Source organism: Opisthocomus hoazin, chromosome 5, assembly GCF_030867145.1.
Source record: "Opisthocomus hoazin isolate bOpiHoa1 chromosome 5, bOpiHoa1.hap1, whole genome shotgun sequence".
Lineage (NCBI taxonomy): Eukaryota > Metazoa > Chordata > Aves > Opisthocomiformes > Opisthocomidae > Opisthocomus > Opisthocomus hoazin.
In genome coordinates, this window is record NC_134418.1 from 615,740 (window position 1) to 629,006 (window position 13,267).

General features: G+C 77.6%; 1 protein-coding gene across 4 annotated transcripts; it reads left to right on the forward strand.

Moving 5' to 3' along the window:
* The first annotated feature begins 7,032 nt into the window (after positions 1 to 7,032).
* Positions 7,033 to 11,501, forward strand: PCGF1 (polycomb group ring finger 1). 4 transcript variants are annotated; one of them, XM_075422124.1, is made up of 9 exons: positions 7,033 to 7,311; positions 8,092 to 8,197; positions 8,364 to 8,516; positions 9,735 to 9,806; positions 9,921 to 10,029; positions 10,473 to 10,608; positions 10,715 to 10,798; positions 10,885 to 10,965; positions 11,343 to 11,501. In XM_075422124.1, exons 1-9 carry the CDS (start codon positions 7,216 to 7,218, stop codon positions 11,388 to 11,390), a joined length of 885 nt encoding a protein of 294 aa, XP_075278239.1. In that variant the 5' UTR covers positions 7,033 to 7,215; the 3' UTR covers positions 11,391 to 11,501. The 4 variants fall into 4 exon arrangements, with proteins under 4 accessions (XP_075278239.1, XP_075278237.1, XP_075278241.1 ...); XM_075422122.1 differs by having other exon boundaries at positions 7,035 to 7,311; positions 10,712 to 10,798; XM_075422126.1 differs by having other exon boundaries at positions 7,041 to 7,311; positions 10,473 to 10,506.
* Positions 11,502 to 13,267: the final 1,766 nt, after the last annotated feature.

Consider the following 13,267-nt stretch of genomic DNA (forward strand, 5'->3'; position numbering starts at 1 on the left):
CGCCACCGGTCTGGGGCAAATGACATTACCGGGGCCCGCGCCCGTAAATCACGGCGGCACCGGGAGCGGCAGCTGCCGCGCCCGGGGGCACCGGGCGTACGCGGGGTGCCCGGCCCTGCTCCCGCAGCTCCTCCGGGGCGCGGGGCCGGGGTCCCCAGGGCTGCGCGGCCCACGGGCACCGGGCGGCGGCGTGGGGGGGGGCGACGCGCAGAGACACCCGCAGCAGGGCACGGAGGCCTGAACACGCGTGGGTGGGCGTAGCCTTGGCACACGCACACTCACACGTCTGTCCCCGCCAGGCCCGGGCTGGGGCTGCGGTGCCCGACCCCCGAGCCGAGCCGGGCCGAGCCGAGCCGCTCTGTCCGCATCCCCCCGCAGCGCCGGGCGCCCACGGAGCTGCCCCGTTCCTCCCCGGGGCCTTCTCCCCCTCTCCCCGGCTCCCGAGAGTCCCCGTGCCGCGGGTGCGGGTCCCCGGCACCCCCCGCAGAGGAGCGGGAGTCTCCGTTCCGTCCCGCAGCCCCCGGACCCTGCCCCGCCGGGGACTTTCCTGCTCGGGGCCCGGCAGGTGCCGGGAGAAACCCGCCCGATGCCCCGCACGGCTCGGCTCGGCCACCGGCCCTGGGTGCCGCGGCGGGGGGCTTGCCGTGTCCCCCGGGGCAAGACCGGCACCAGCCCCGCCGGCGCCCGCCCCGTCCCCGAGCGCTGCGGGGAGGAAATACCTGGTGCGGGGGGCGGGGGGCGGCAGCAGGTTAATGAGACCTGGGGCGGGAGGCAGATGTTCGCCGAGCCCCGCGGCTGGAATGCTGCCGGCCCCGGAGATGGATTGCGGGCAGGTGACGGGGTCTGCCCGCGCCACGGCCCGCCCCGCGCCCCCGGGGGTCTGCCCGCTGGGTGCTCGCCCAGACCCCCGCTCGGGGCGGGACCCAGCGCCGGGCACCCGCTCTGGAGGACGGGAGGGCTACGCAGGCTGGGGGGGCCGGGGCCGGCACCCCCCGGGCAGGGGTCTGGCAGCACGCGCAGCCCCTCGGCTGGGGGTGACACCGCTGCCCCGCACCCTCCGGCACCACCGTTACGGCTGACCCAGCGTGGCTCGGGAAGAGCTAAGGGTGCTCGGAGCGTTGGCGAGCCCCGTGCCACCGCGGCTCTGGGTGCAGGGGGTCACCCCTCCCAAAATCCCACTGGCCCCCGGCCCCCCACCGTCACCTCCTCGCGCCGCCGGCCCTGTCTGCCCAGTGACCCTCAGGCCACCAGCAGCCGGGAGGAGGTTGTTTCCCCGTGCCTGCTCCCAGGGTCCCCAGAGCCACCATGCAGGCCGAGGTGGGGGGGCCTGGACCCCCCCAGCTGCCCCCAGCCTGGCACCATGTGGCCAGCAAGGCCTCGGGCACGGGGACCCCCGCACACCCACACTGGGAGGACTGGGACCACCCTGCCCCTCATTTCTCAGCCACAGTGTGCATCCCCGCGACCTGGGGGTCCCCGAGGGGCGCAGGGGACGCGCCCCCACGCCAGGGCAGGAGCGTGACCTGGCACCTGGGCGGCACGGCCAGCCGGAGGGGACACGGCAGAAGAAGGGGCGTTTGCCCGGTTCCAGGTAGGAAATCGGCCTTCGGCCACGAGACGCTGCCCGCAGCCCTGCTGCTGCCAGAGCTGCACCCCGGCATCCCCCCGCCCCGTGTCCCCCCCCAGCCCTGCGTCCCCCACTGGCTCAGCCGACCTGGGGGCCATTGGGGTGGGTGCGTGGGGGCCTGACCACCACCCCGCTCCACGACGGGGGTCCTGTCGGCTGCACCGCCCGTCCCCGCAGCCGCCCGGGGAGCTGCCGCGGCCCCCCCCACTCCCGGCCCCTCGCCCCATCACCCGCTGTCCCTGCGGGTGCCCACGACCCCGGGGCTGCCGGCCGTGCCACTGCCCCCGGCCCCCGCGGGCCCTCCGGCCAGGCTCAGGTGCTGCTGCTGGGGCAGGCGGTATCAGGGGGGTCCCTGCCTGCCCCCGGCCGCTGGCAGCCCCCTCCCCGCGCCCGCCAGCCCGCGGCAATTAAGCGGCGGAGGCCTGGAAGGGCCCCCCGTTACCAGCGGCGAGATGCTGCCAAGCCGCCCGCTCCCGCCCGCTCCCCCCCGTAATCTCATTACCGCTGGACGTCCCCTTCTTCCTCCCGCTTCCCCCCAAACCCGCTGGCAAACTGTAGGGACAGTCAGCTCCTCTCCGGCTGCTGGGTTAATTCTGGGCTAATTAGATGAAGCCGGCCCAGATTGGATTACTTTAGCCTGCATTTGGTCCTCCAGTCCCTGGCTTGCGGCTCCCGGGGGAGCTGCTGGCGCCTCCTGCCTCAATCAGACACTTCTTAACCGCATGAAACACCCCCGGAGCCCCCCGCCCCGGGCTGGGCGCCGGCACCCGCCCGGGGTGCGCGGGGGGACGCGGGTGGCGGCCTCCGGGCGCGGCCCCCACCCCCGACCTGCTGCGGGGCAGCGCCGGGGCCGGGGCTCCCACCCGCGGCGGCCACCGGAGCCCCGACGGGCGGACGTCCCGGTGCCCGCCGGCGTCTGCGCCGCGTCCGCGGGGAGGAGCCGGGGGCGGCGGGGACGTGCGGGGCTGCGCCGGCCCCGGGCTGCGAAGGGAGCGGCTGGGGGGCGCGGGCAGCCCCCGCAGCCCGGGCCGGGGGTGCGGCGTGAACCGTCCCCCGCAAACCCACCCACCCCCCTGGGTGCGGTGGCTGCCGCGGGCTGGGAGCAGGGGCCGGCGGGGCTGGGGGGGGGGGGGTGCTGCCGGGGCGGGGGGGCTGCAGCGGTGCCCCTGGTTGCGGGTCCCTGGCTGGGTGCCCCGGGAGGTCCACCTCCCCCCGGGGAGCCCTGCGGGGGGGGGGTACCCGCCGTGGTCAGCTCTGACACCGGGGCGGCTGCCGAGCGCCCGGCCCTTCAGCGGGGCGACGGCATGGGGGGCCGGCGGGGCTGGGGGGAGGGGGATCGGGGGCAGGAGGGGGTCCTGTGGGGGTCGGGGGGCACGCAGGGCCCCTTCGGCTGCAGGCAGCCGGGCGGGCAGGGTGGGGGGCTCCGGCTGCAGCGCGTCGGGGCCGGGGTCCCGCCGGGATCCGCTCCCGCGGTGCAGCCTCCGCGGCCGGGCCGGGGGTTCCCCGGGGGTGGGGGGGCTGCCGGAGGGTCCTGCCGGGCGCGGGGCTGCGGGGCCGGGGGCGGTGGTGCCGCGGGGCCGCTGACAGGAGCCGTCGCTCAGAACCTGGTTATCAAAGGCCGCGGGCAGGTAATTGCATTCTGCAAATCCAATCAGGGGCATTAGGCAGGAGCTCAGTCCATAACCGCCCAGCCCCCGCCCGCCCGCCCGCGCCGCCGCCCGCCAGGCCCTGCCCGTGCTGCCCACCCTGCCTGCCCTGCTTGCACTGCCCGGCCTGCCTGCACTGCTGCCCTGCCCGTCCTGCCTGCACTCCCTGCCATGCCTGTGCTGCTCATCCTGCCTGCCCTGCCCACCCTACCTGCCCTGCCCACCCTGCCTGTCCTGCCTGCACTGCTGCCCTTTCCGCCCTGCCCACCCTGCCTGCCCTGCCACCTTGCCGCCCTGCCTGCCCTGCCTGCCCTGCCAGCCCACCAGCCCTGCCGTGGTCCCACCAGCCCTGGACGCCCCGCAGGGCCAGGACCCGGGGTGTGGGGCTGGGACAGCAGCTCCAGCCATGGGGACTCTCCCGCAGGGATGCCAGGACGGGATGCCAGCTCCAGCCATGGCGCAGTGCAACCGCCTCGGCGTGGAGGGACCCGGCCGGCGGCCATGGCGCTGGGACACCGGGGTGGGGGCTCGGGGCCGCGCAGGCTGGCGTGACCCCGCTGCCTGCCGCCAGCTGCCCCGGCCCCGCTCTGCCATCCTGCTGCCCCGCACGGGTCCGGCCGCGGCCCCACCTCGCCTGGCCCGGGGGGCCGGAGCGCTGCTGCGCTGCTCCCACTGCAGTCACGAGTGCGTCCGGCCTCAGCCCCGGCCCTGCGCGGCCGCAGCGAGGGGCCCGGCCGGGAAAGCCCCCGGCAGGCGCTTACCAGAAGCGGCCGCCCAGGCCCCGCGCAGCTCCGCAGCGGAAATGGAGCTGAATATTTGAGCAGGTCTCTGCTAAAAGCACCGGCCCGCCCGGCCCCGGAGCCTCTCTGAGGCTGGGCGAAGCGCCGGCTGCCGCCCAGGCATTAATTATTTACGGGGAGATGGAGCTGCGTGGCCTCGCGCGTGCCAGGCTGGAGCGCCGGCTGCCAGGCACCCCGGCCCCTGTGCCCAGCACCCCGGAGGTCCCGTGCCCACAGACCCCGCACCTCGCCCAGCGCGGGGGCTGGCCCCACCGGTGTCTCGGGCTGGCGTGAGCGTGCAGGGGGCACGAGCAGGGCGGCACGTGCATGGGATGCGCGCTCGTGCACACGAACCGGCCCTTTGTGGGGGGGGCATCAGGCATGCGGGGACCCCCTGCCACGAGCACGGGGAGCGCGTGAGGGGGTGCGAGGGGAGCCCTGTGCTGGCGTGGGCAGGTCCCGCGGGGACGTGCACCAGCAGGCACGACTGCGAGGGGTCGCTGGGCACCGGCTGATGCCCGTCCCTGCCAAGGGGGGACGCGGGGGTGCACGGGGTGTGCGCAGGACACGCGTGGGGTCGGGCGGTGGGCAGGCAGTGCCCGTGCAGGGCCGGTGCTGCTGCGGTGCCGGGCGCAGTGCTGGTGCTCAGCGTGGCGCCGGGCGCTCTGCCTGTGCCCAGCGCGGTGCTGCTGCCGTGCTGGCCATCCCTCCGGCGCAGAAGGGACGGCACGCGCCGCGGCCCTGGGGCGGTGCTGGTGCTCGCTGCGATGGGGGTGCCCAGCGGGGTGCCGGTGCTGGCACCAGTGATTGATACGGCGCAGTGCCGGTGCTCAGTGCTGGTGCTGGTACCAGTGATTGATACGGTACGGTGCTGGTGCTCGGTGTGGTGCTGGTGCTGGCTGCGGTGCGGTGCTGGTGCCGGCTGCGGTGCAGCGCTGGCAGTGAGCGATGCTGCCCTGCCGCAGGGCTGCGCTGGCCCGGCTGTGACCCCCGCAGCCCCCGGCCCGGCCGCCCCTCCCAGGAACTGCTCCTGGCAGGTACAAATGGGGCCGGGCCCTGCCCAGACGCGGGGGTCATCCTGGCCCCGGCCTCATTTCTCACCTCCCGGCCAGGACGGGCCGGAGGGGCCGGCAGCGGGTGGGCGAGTCGCGGGGGCCGCGGTCACCCCGGGGTGGGGGGCTGGTCCTCCCCGCCTCTGCCCGCGGGCGCCCCGGCACCGGGGGTCCCACAGAGCTCCCGGTGGGGTCCCCTCGCAGGGCGCAGGGCTGTGGGTGCTGGAGCCCAGCTACGCACCGTGCTCGGCCCCCACAAGAGGCAGGGGTGGGACGGGGGGTGGCACTGCAGGGACGCTGGGGGACACCGGGCTCAGCCGGTGCCGGCTGCACCGCACAGGGCCAGGCTGAACCGCTGTGGTCAGTCACGGGGACCGAGCCCTCCTGGCCAGCCGGACTGGGCCGCACTGGGCTGACTGGGAGCTGGAGAAGCAGAGGTGACGGGGACTGGGACACAGATGTGCCAACCAGGACTGGGCGCACCCGAGCCGGGGGGCCAGCCACAGCCGGGGGTAGGTGTGCCGGCGAGGCTGGTGGTGCCGGGGATGGGCCCCGCAGCCCCTGCCACGCCGGGGGCTCCCCGGCCCCGCACGCCCGATGGAGGGGCGCGGAGGCCACGGGCCCGGTACGGCCGTGGTGCGCCCGGGGGTCCCAAGGTGGCAGCCCCTGCCCGCTCCCCGCCCCCGCGGCAGCATCCCCCCCCCCCCCCCGCCCCGGGGTCCCCGGGGGGGCCGCGCAGTCTCGCCCGCGCCGGCCGCCCCCGCCGTCTCCCCAGACGGCACTTGTTGCTGGGGATTGGAGCAATCATCGTAACCGTAACGAGCCATTACGGCCCCGAACGGCTTCTGCTTTGCATTAGCGGGGCCGCTCCTTCCCCTCCAGAGCCCTGATCCAATCACCCCCCATTAGCGCGGCTCCAGGCTCCGGCGGGCTGCGCCAGGGAGGCCGCCCCGCCAGCACCCCGCGCCGGCGGCACCCCGCCACGGCACCCCGGTACCCCGACCCGGCAGCATCCCGCCACGGCACCCCGGCACCCCGCGCCGGCAGCACCCCGCGCCGGCAGCATCCCCGGCCCGGCACCCCGGTACCCCGGCACGGCAGCACCCCGCGCCGGCAGCATCCCCGGCCCGGCACCCCGGTACCCCGGCACGGCAGCACCCCGCGCCGGCACCCCGCCACGGCACTCCTGGCACCCCGGTACCACGACCTGGCACCCCCCGGCCCCCCGACCCGGCAGCACCCCCCTGCGCTCGGGCCCCAGCCTGAACCCCCGCACCCCCGAGTGCAGCCCCTGCTCCTCGGCCCCCCCGGCCCAGCCCCGTCCATCTCCCACCCCCCCCACGGCCCCCGCACCCGCGCTGCCCCGGCCCGGCGCCCCACGGCCCCCCCTCGTGCCCTGCGCCCCCCCATGCCGGCCCGTCGGAAGGCACGCTGCCCGCCAGCGGTCCCGCCCCGCCGGGTCGGGGGCTGCCAGCGGGGGTCCCGCACCCCGGGGCCGGTCCCGCGCCCCCTCGCCCGCCCCCCGGGGCACAGCCGGCCCCGCCCGCGGCCCCGCCCACCAGGCACAGCCGGGCCCGCCCCCGGGACACAGACGACCCCGGCCCCGCCCACCAGTCAGCGCAGCGCACGGCGGGCCCGGAACCGCGGGGCTCTGCTGCCCTCTGGCGGCGGCTCGCGGCACCGCGCGCACCTAGCGGTGGCCCCTCCCGATTGGCGGCGGCCGCGGTCTGTCAAGAGCGCTCCCCCGCGCCATTGGCCACCGGCGGGGGGTCGCCCTCCCCCGAAGTGGGTCGGGTGGGTTCGGTGAGCGGGGCCCGCTCGGGCGCTGCGCCCGCGCTGGAGCGGCGGCTGCCCCTCGGTCAGGGCCGGGACGGGACGGGCCCGCTCCCGCCGAGCGCCCCGAGACCGCGGGGTCTCCCTGCGGGTCGGGGTCAAGGGTGGTCAGCACCGGGGCCAGCGTCGCGTCCAGCAAGGGGCGCCCTGCGCCGGCCCGGCCGTTCCCGGCATGCCTGGCGGCGCGCGGGGCGCGGCGGGAGCTGTAGTCACGGGGCGGGCGGCGCCGGCCCCGCCCCGAACCCGGAAGTGAGCGGAGAGGCGGAGGAGGTTCTAAGATGGCGTCGCCTCCTCAGGGGGGCCCGATGGCGATCGCCATGCGGCTGCGGAACCAGCTCCAGGCCGTCTACAAGATGGACCCGCTCCGGAACGAGGCGAGCGGCGGCGGGCGGCGGCACCGGGCCGGCGCATGCGTGGGCGGAAGAGGGCGCCGCGCCGCCGCTTCGGGGGGCGCCGGGGCCGCGCAGGCGCCGTGCGGCCGCCCCGCGCATGCGCCGGGCCGCCCACGCAGCGGGAGGGCGGGGCTGCGGGGGCGGGGCCGGGGGCGCCGGGCAGGGCCAGGGGCGGGGACGGGGCGGGGACGCGCATGGAGGGGCGGGGCCAGGTGTGATGGGCGAGGCGCAGGTGAGGGGCGGGGCCAGGCGCAGGGGTGGGGCACCGGTGGGTGCGGGAGGGCGGGGGCGGGGCCAGGCACTGGGGGGATTTAAGCCCTGCCCTGGGTGGGGCAGCGTGGAGGGGCGGGGCCTGGCCGGGTGGGGCGGGGTGTGGCAGCTGGGGGGCGTGGTTAGGCTGGACGGGGCGAGGCGGGGCAGCTGGGAGGGGCGGGGCGATGGGGTCCCGGTCCAGCCCTGTCCCCCCACCCGGCCCCGGTGGCCACCCCGCTCCGGACCCTGGGTGAGCTGGGACACGGGGCGAGGCGGGGGCACGGGACCCCCGTCCCCTGGTGCCACCCCAGGGGTCCCCTCCCAGCGGGTTGGTCTGGGGGGTGCTGGGGCCCTCAGGGTGCCCTGGGGCGGTGGGTCTGGGGGCGCAGGCTGCCGAGCAGGCAGGGGTTTGGTGGGTGTGGGCGCCCTCAGGGTGCCCCGGAGCAGGGATGCGGGGGGCGTGGGGTGCCCGTCGGGCAGGGGCTGGGTGACGCTGCCGCGCCTGGGCAGGAGGAGGTGAAGGTGAAGATGAAGGAGCTGAACGAGCACATCGTGTGCTGCCTGTGCGCCGGGTACTTCATCGACGCCACCACCATCACCGAGTGCCTGCACACCTGTGAGTCCCCGCGGGCGGGTGGCAGCGGCTGACGCGGCTGCGACGGGGACAGGGGGTCCCCCCGGAGCACCCCCTGCCCGCTGCTCCAGCCTGGGGGTCAGCGCTGGGTCTCTGCGGCCGTGGCACTGCCCCGGCCCCCCCCGACGCCCCCTCCCTCCGGCCGCAGTCTGCAAGAGCTGCATCGTCAAGTACCTGCAGACCAGCAAGTACTGCCCCATGTGCAACACCAAGATCCACGAGACGCAGCCGCTGCTCAACCTGAAGCTGGACCGCGTCATGCAGGACATCGTCTACAAGCTGGTGCCCGGCCTGCAGGAGAGTCAGTGTCCGCGGCGGGGGCAGGGGATGGGGTCCCCGGCGCCGGGATCCTGCAGGGAGCTGCGAGGGAGCAGGGTCGGGGCAGGGGGAGGAACCGGACGTGTTCAGGGGGTTCCTGTCTACAGGGTGTGGGAGACTCTGTCCGTGGGTGACTCTGCGTGGGTTAGGACCTACGAAATGCTGCTGACGGCATCTGTGGCGGTGGCTGGAGCCTGGCTGAGGAGAGGGGGCCGGGGGGTGGCATCTCCCCACAGAAAACCAGTTCTGGAGCGAGGGGGAAGGCAGGAGCCAACGGCCCCCCGCTCATGGAGGGAGGTGTCAGGGGGCCGCGGGGGCCGAGCTCGGGGTGCGCGCGGGGCTGCTTGGGGACCGGGAGCAGCGCGAGGCGGGGGCTCGGTGCTGGCATCGCAAGGTCGGGGAGGCTCGGCTGCGGAGGCTCTGGGTGCTGGGGCTCTGCGCCAGCTGCTCGGTGAGCGGGGTGGCCGGGGCTCCCCGGGCTCGGCCACCGCGCTCGTGGGCTGGCCGGGGACGGGAGCATGGCGGAGGGTGCTGCGTCGCGGCGTGTTTCGCCAGCTCAGCTCCCTCAGCGCTGGGGCTCCGGCAGCTGGGCTGGGGGGCTGTGGGAACGGGGGCTGCACGCGCCGCGGCCGCCTCCGCGCAGCGTCCCTGGGGCCGGGCGCTGAGCGACGGCGCGGTGAACCGACCGTCGCTGTGCTGAATGCAAAGCGGCGTGCGGGGGGCTCGAGGTGAGCCCCTGTCACTCAGGACGGGGACGGGGGCAGCGCGGGGGCCTGGAAGCGTCAGCCTGCTGCGCGCAGCGTGGGGCGATGCCGGGGGGGCACAGCAAACGCAGCCCTGCTCCCCCGCCCCGCAGCAGAGGGGGAAAGGCGCGAGGGACGGCGAGAGCGGGGCTGTGCCTGCGTGGGCAGGGTTGGGGACGGGGACAGGGCCCCCCGGCCCACGGCAGGGGCTTGCTGGAGACCCCCGGGGGCGCGGCGGAGGCAGACGGGGACGGAGGATCCAGGAGGATCCAGGTTTCCGCCGACACGAGAGCCGCTGGGGCTCGGCTGCGTTGCCACGTGGGGCTGGAGCGGTGGGGTGGGCTGTGGGCAGCCTGGGGACCCCCGCCCCTGGGAGTCGTGGGGTGGGGAGCCGTGGCAGGCTGGGGGGACGCGCAGCGAGGGGGGGTCCCTGAGCAGCACCGGCCTCTTGCCCGCAGGTGAGGAGAAGAGGATCCGGGAGTTCTACCAGTCCCGCGGCCTCGACCGGGTGACGCAGCCCAGCGGCGAGGGTGGGCATGCCGGGGGGCCACGCGGGGGGTCTGGGGGCACCCAGCCGGGGGTGGAGGGGTCGGAGCCAGCCACGGAGGTGGGCTGACGGCTGCCCCCTCCCCGCGCCTCCCCAGACACGGTTGGGGGTGACCCCATGGGGCTCCCCTACAGCACCTTCGACCACTCGCGCGCCCACTACTTCCGCTACGACGAGCACGTCTCGCTCTGCCTGGAGAAGCAGAGGTGGGTGCTGCGGCGCGGGCACGGCCGCGGGGCCGGGGAGGGGGCCGGGGAGGGCAGCGGGAGCTGGCCTGGGCGCGGGGCCTTGCGGCGTCCCGTGACCCCCGCCCCGACCCCCTGGAGCCGGGGGTCCCCTGCTGCTCTGTCCCCCCCAGCGCCGCAGCCCGGCCCGGCGGCTGCCGGCGTCGGTGGGTGCCGGGGCGGGCGCTGCGCAGCTGCCTGCCGGCTCCGACAGCGGGGTCGATACGCGGCGGCGCTGGGGGCTGCGGTGGGATCGATGGCGGCAGCTCGGCTGCCGGCCCCGGCTCCACGTGTGTGACGGACGGGCGGGGGGCACCCAGACCCAGGCAGCCCGCGCCGGGCCGCGCCCCGGGACAGGATGGGGGTTACGGGCTGCAGCCCCCCGCCCCGGCGCTGGCACGCTGCCCCTGCTCTTCCCCCCGCAGCTCCAGCAAGGACAAGAGCAAGGCCGTGCTGCAGGTGAGCGGGGGTCCGTGCGGCTGCCCTGCCGGTCCACCGGGCCCCGAGCCCCCGGGCTCTGCCCAGACCTGGCCCCACAGCCCTCGCTCCGGGCTCGGCTTGGTGCGTGGGGTCCCAGGCGGGGTGGGTGAGGGGAGCCGGGGCCTCCGCCGGCCCCGCAGGGCTGGGGGCACCCGCAGCCCCCTGACCCGCTCTGCCCCCGCAGCAGAAGTACGTGAGGTGCTCGGTGCGGGCGCAGATCCGGCACCTGCGGAAGGTCCTGTGCCACCGCCTGGGGCTGCCGCTGCCGCACGTGAGTGGGGCGGGGGGCGGACGGGGGTCGCGGGGCGGGGGCGGGGGTCGCGGCCCCCCCGTGACGCAGCCCCCTGCCCTGCGTAGGTGCAGATCCTGTTCAACAACGAGGCCCTCCCCGACCACATGACGATGAAGCAGCTCTGGCTCTCGCGCTGGTTCGGCAAGGTGGGCGCCCACCGCCCGCGCCCCTGCGGCCCCCTCCCCGGGGGTTCACCCCCGGGGCACCCCGGGCGGAGGCGGGGGTCCCATCCGGGGCTGGGGGGCTCGGCCGGGGTCCGGCGGGGTTCCAATCCCGGGCTGGGGGGCTCGAGGCTGCGCGGTGACGCGGGAGTCGGTGACTCGAGGATGATGGATGCTGCGCGGCGAGCCGGGGCGCGGAGGCCGCTCGGGTCGGTCCCCGAAGGGGGGGGGACAAGTTCACGGCGCGGCCCCGGGCTCTCCGGGCTGCCGGGGGCCGGCCCGCGGGGGGGGGTCCGGGCTGGGGTCCGGGGGTGCCCTGGGCGGGGGTGCCGGCGGCCCTGACCCCCCTCCTTGCCTCGCAGCCCGCGCCCCTCCTGCTGCACTACAGCATCAAGGACAAGCGGAGGTAGGGGAGGGGGGCGGGCGCTGCCCCCCCGGAGCGCAGCCCTGCTCCCGCGCCCCCCGCCCCGCGCCCCCTAACTTAACGCCCCTCCCGCTCGAGTTTATTTTTTGAATAAAACTGTGGAAAAAAAAAATCGCAGGGGTCCCTCCTCCGTCCTGGGGGGGCTGGGGGTCGTTGGGGGGGGGGGGCTGGGCTGGGGGACCTGCGGGGCTGCTGCCGGAGGGGGAACTGCGGGGGGGGGGGGGGGGGGGGTTGAGGGGTGCAGCGCTGGGGGGAGGGGCTGGGCCGGGGGGTGCGGGGGGGGGGGGCAGTGGGAACAGCGCTGGGGGAGGGGCTGGGCCGGGGGGTGCGGGGGGGGGCAGTGGGAACAGCGCTGGGGGGAGGGGCTGGGCCGGGGGGGGGGCGGGGGGGGCAGTGGGTGCAGCGCTGGGGGCCGTGGGGGGGCCGGGGGGTGCGGGGGGGGCAGTGGGTGCAGCGCTGGGGGCTGGGGGGGGGGCTGCGCGCCCGGGGTGCCCCCTCCCCCGTCCCGCGGTGCCGGCGCGGGGGCGCGCAGCCCCCCGGCCGATCCATCACGGTCACGGCTGCTGGCGCTGGTCCCGGCCCCCCCCCGCGCCGGTGCCGGAATCCCAATGGGGGGGGGGGGGGCCCGGCTGTCGCCTCGCGCAGGCTGCCGCCCCCCCGCCGCCCGCGCATAATGAGCCGTAATAAAGTCATGGGCCCTTTGATTGCCTGAGCGGGGGGGGTGCGCGGGGACGGGGCGGCCCCCCCCCCGCTCCCCCCCGCTCGCGTAATTAGCCCGCTATTGTGGGGACGATGTCGCAGCCATCTGGGCCGCTGCCGGAGCGCGGCGGGGCCGGGCCCAGCTGCCGGCGCGGGGCGGTGCGGGGGGTCCCCCGGTGCGGGGTCCTCCCCCCCGCCCGGGAGCTGCCGTTCCCGGGGAGGAGCAGGTGCCGACCCCCGGCCCTCCCCGGGAACCGGCTCCGGGGCGGGGGGGGTCCCGGCCGCGGCACCGGGTGCGGGGACGGGCACCGGGTGCCCCCAGAGCGTGGGCCGGAGCCGGGCGGGACGTCCCCGCGACACCCGGCCCTGCTGGGGAGCCCCCGGCCCCGCTCCGTGCCCCCCGGCGCGGCGATGGCGGGCCCCGCAGCCCCTCCGCTCCGCCCCCCACCCCGCGTCGCCCGCCCCGCCAGCCCCGGTGGACGCGCCTCGGACTCGGGGGGGGGGGGTTTGCCCCCCCGGGCGCCCCGTGCCGCCCGCCCGCCCCGGGGGTCCCCATCCCGCTCACCCCCCCCGCTCCGCACCGCGGCTGACCCCGCGCCGGGACCCGCCGGGGGATCCGGTTACCGGCCCCTCTCCCCGGCCCAGCTGTCGGCCATCCCTCACCCGGGGGCGGCCGCGGCCCCCCCCGTGCCCGAACCCGCCGCTCCGTCCGTGCCGAAACGCGGGCGGGGGGTCGGCGGGACGCAGGGCTGCGCGTCCTGGGGCAGGGACCCGCGTCCGGCCGGGGGTCCGCGGGCTGGTGGGGGGGCCGGGAACCCTGTGCCCCCCAGCCCCCCCCCGTCCCGGCCCCACGGTCGCCCCACCGTGCCCCGGGTCCCGGCAGGCAGTCCCGGGGTGCGGGGGTGCGCGGGGCCCTTAGCTACCCGGGACGGCTTGGCCAGGCGCAGCTCCCCCCCCCCGAGCCCCCCACAGCCCCCCACAGACCCCCGGAGCCCCCAGCCCTCTGGAGCAGCCGGGCCGCGGAGCTGCGGGGCGGGGGGTCTCGACCGGGGCCGCCTGCGGGGGGGGTGCGGGGAGGGCAGAGCGGCCGTGGGAGCGGGCGGGGGTCGGACGGACGGACGGGGGGGGAGAGGCGGGGGCCGTCCCCGCGTCTTTCAGCAGCGG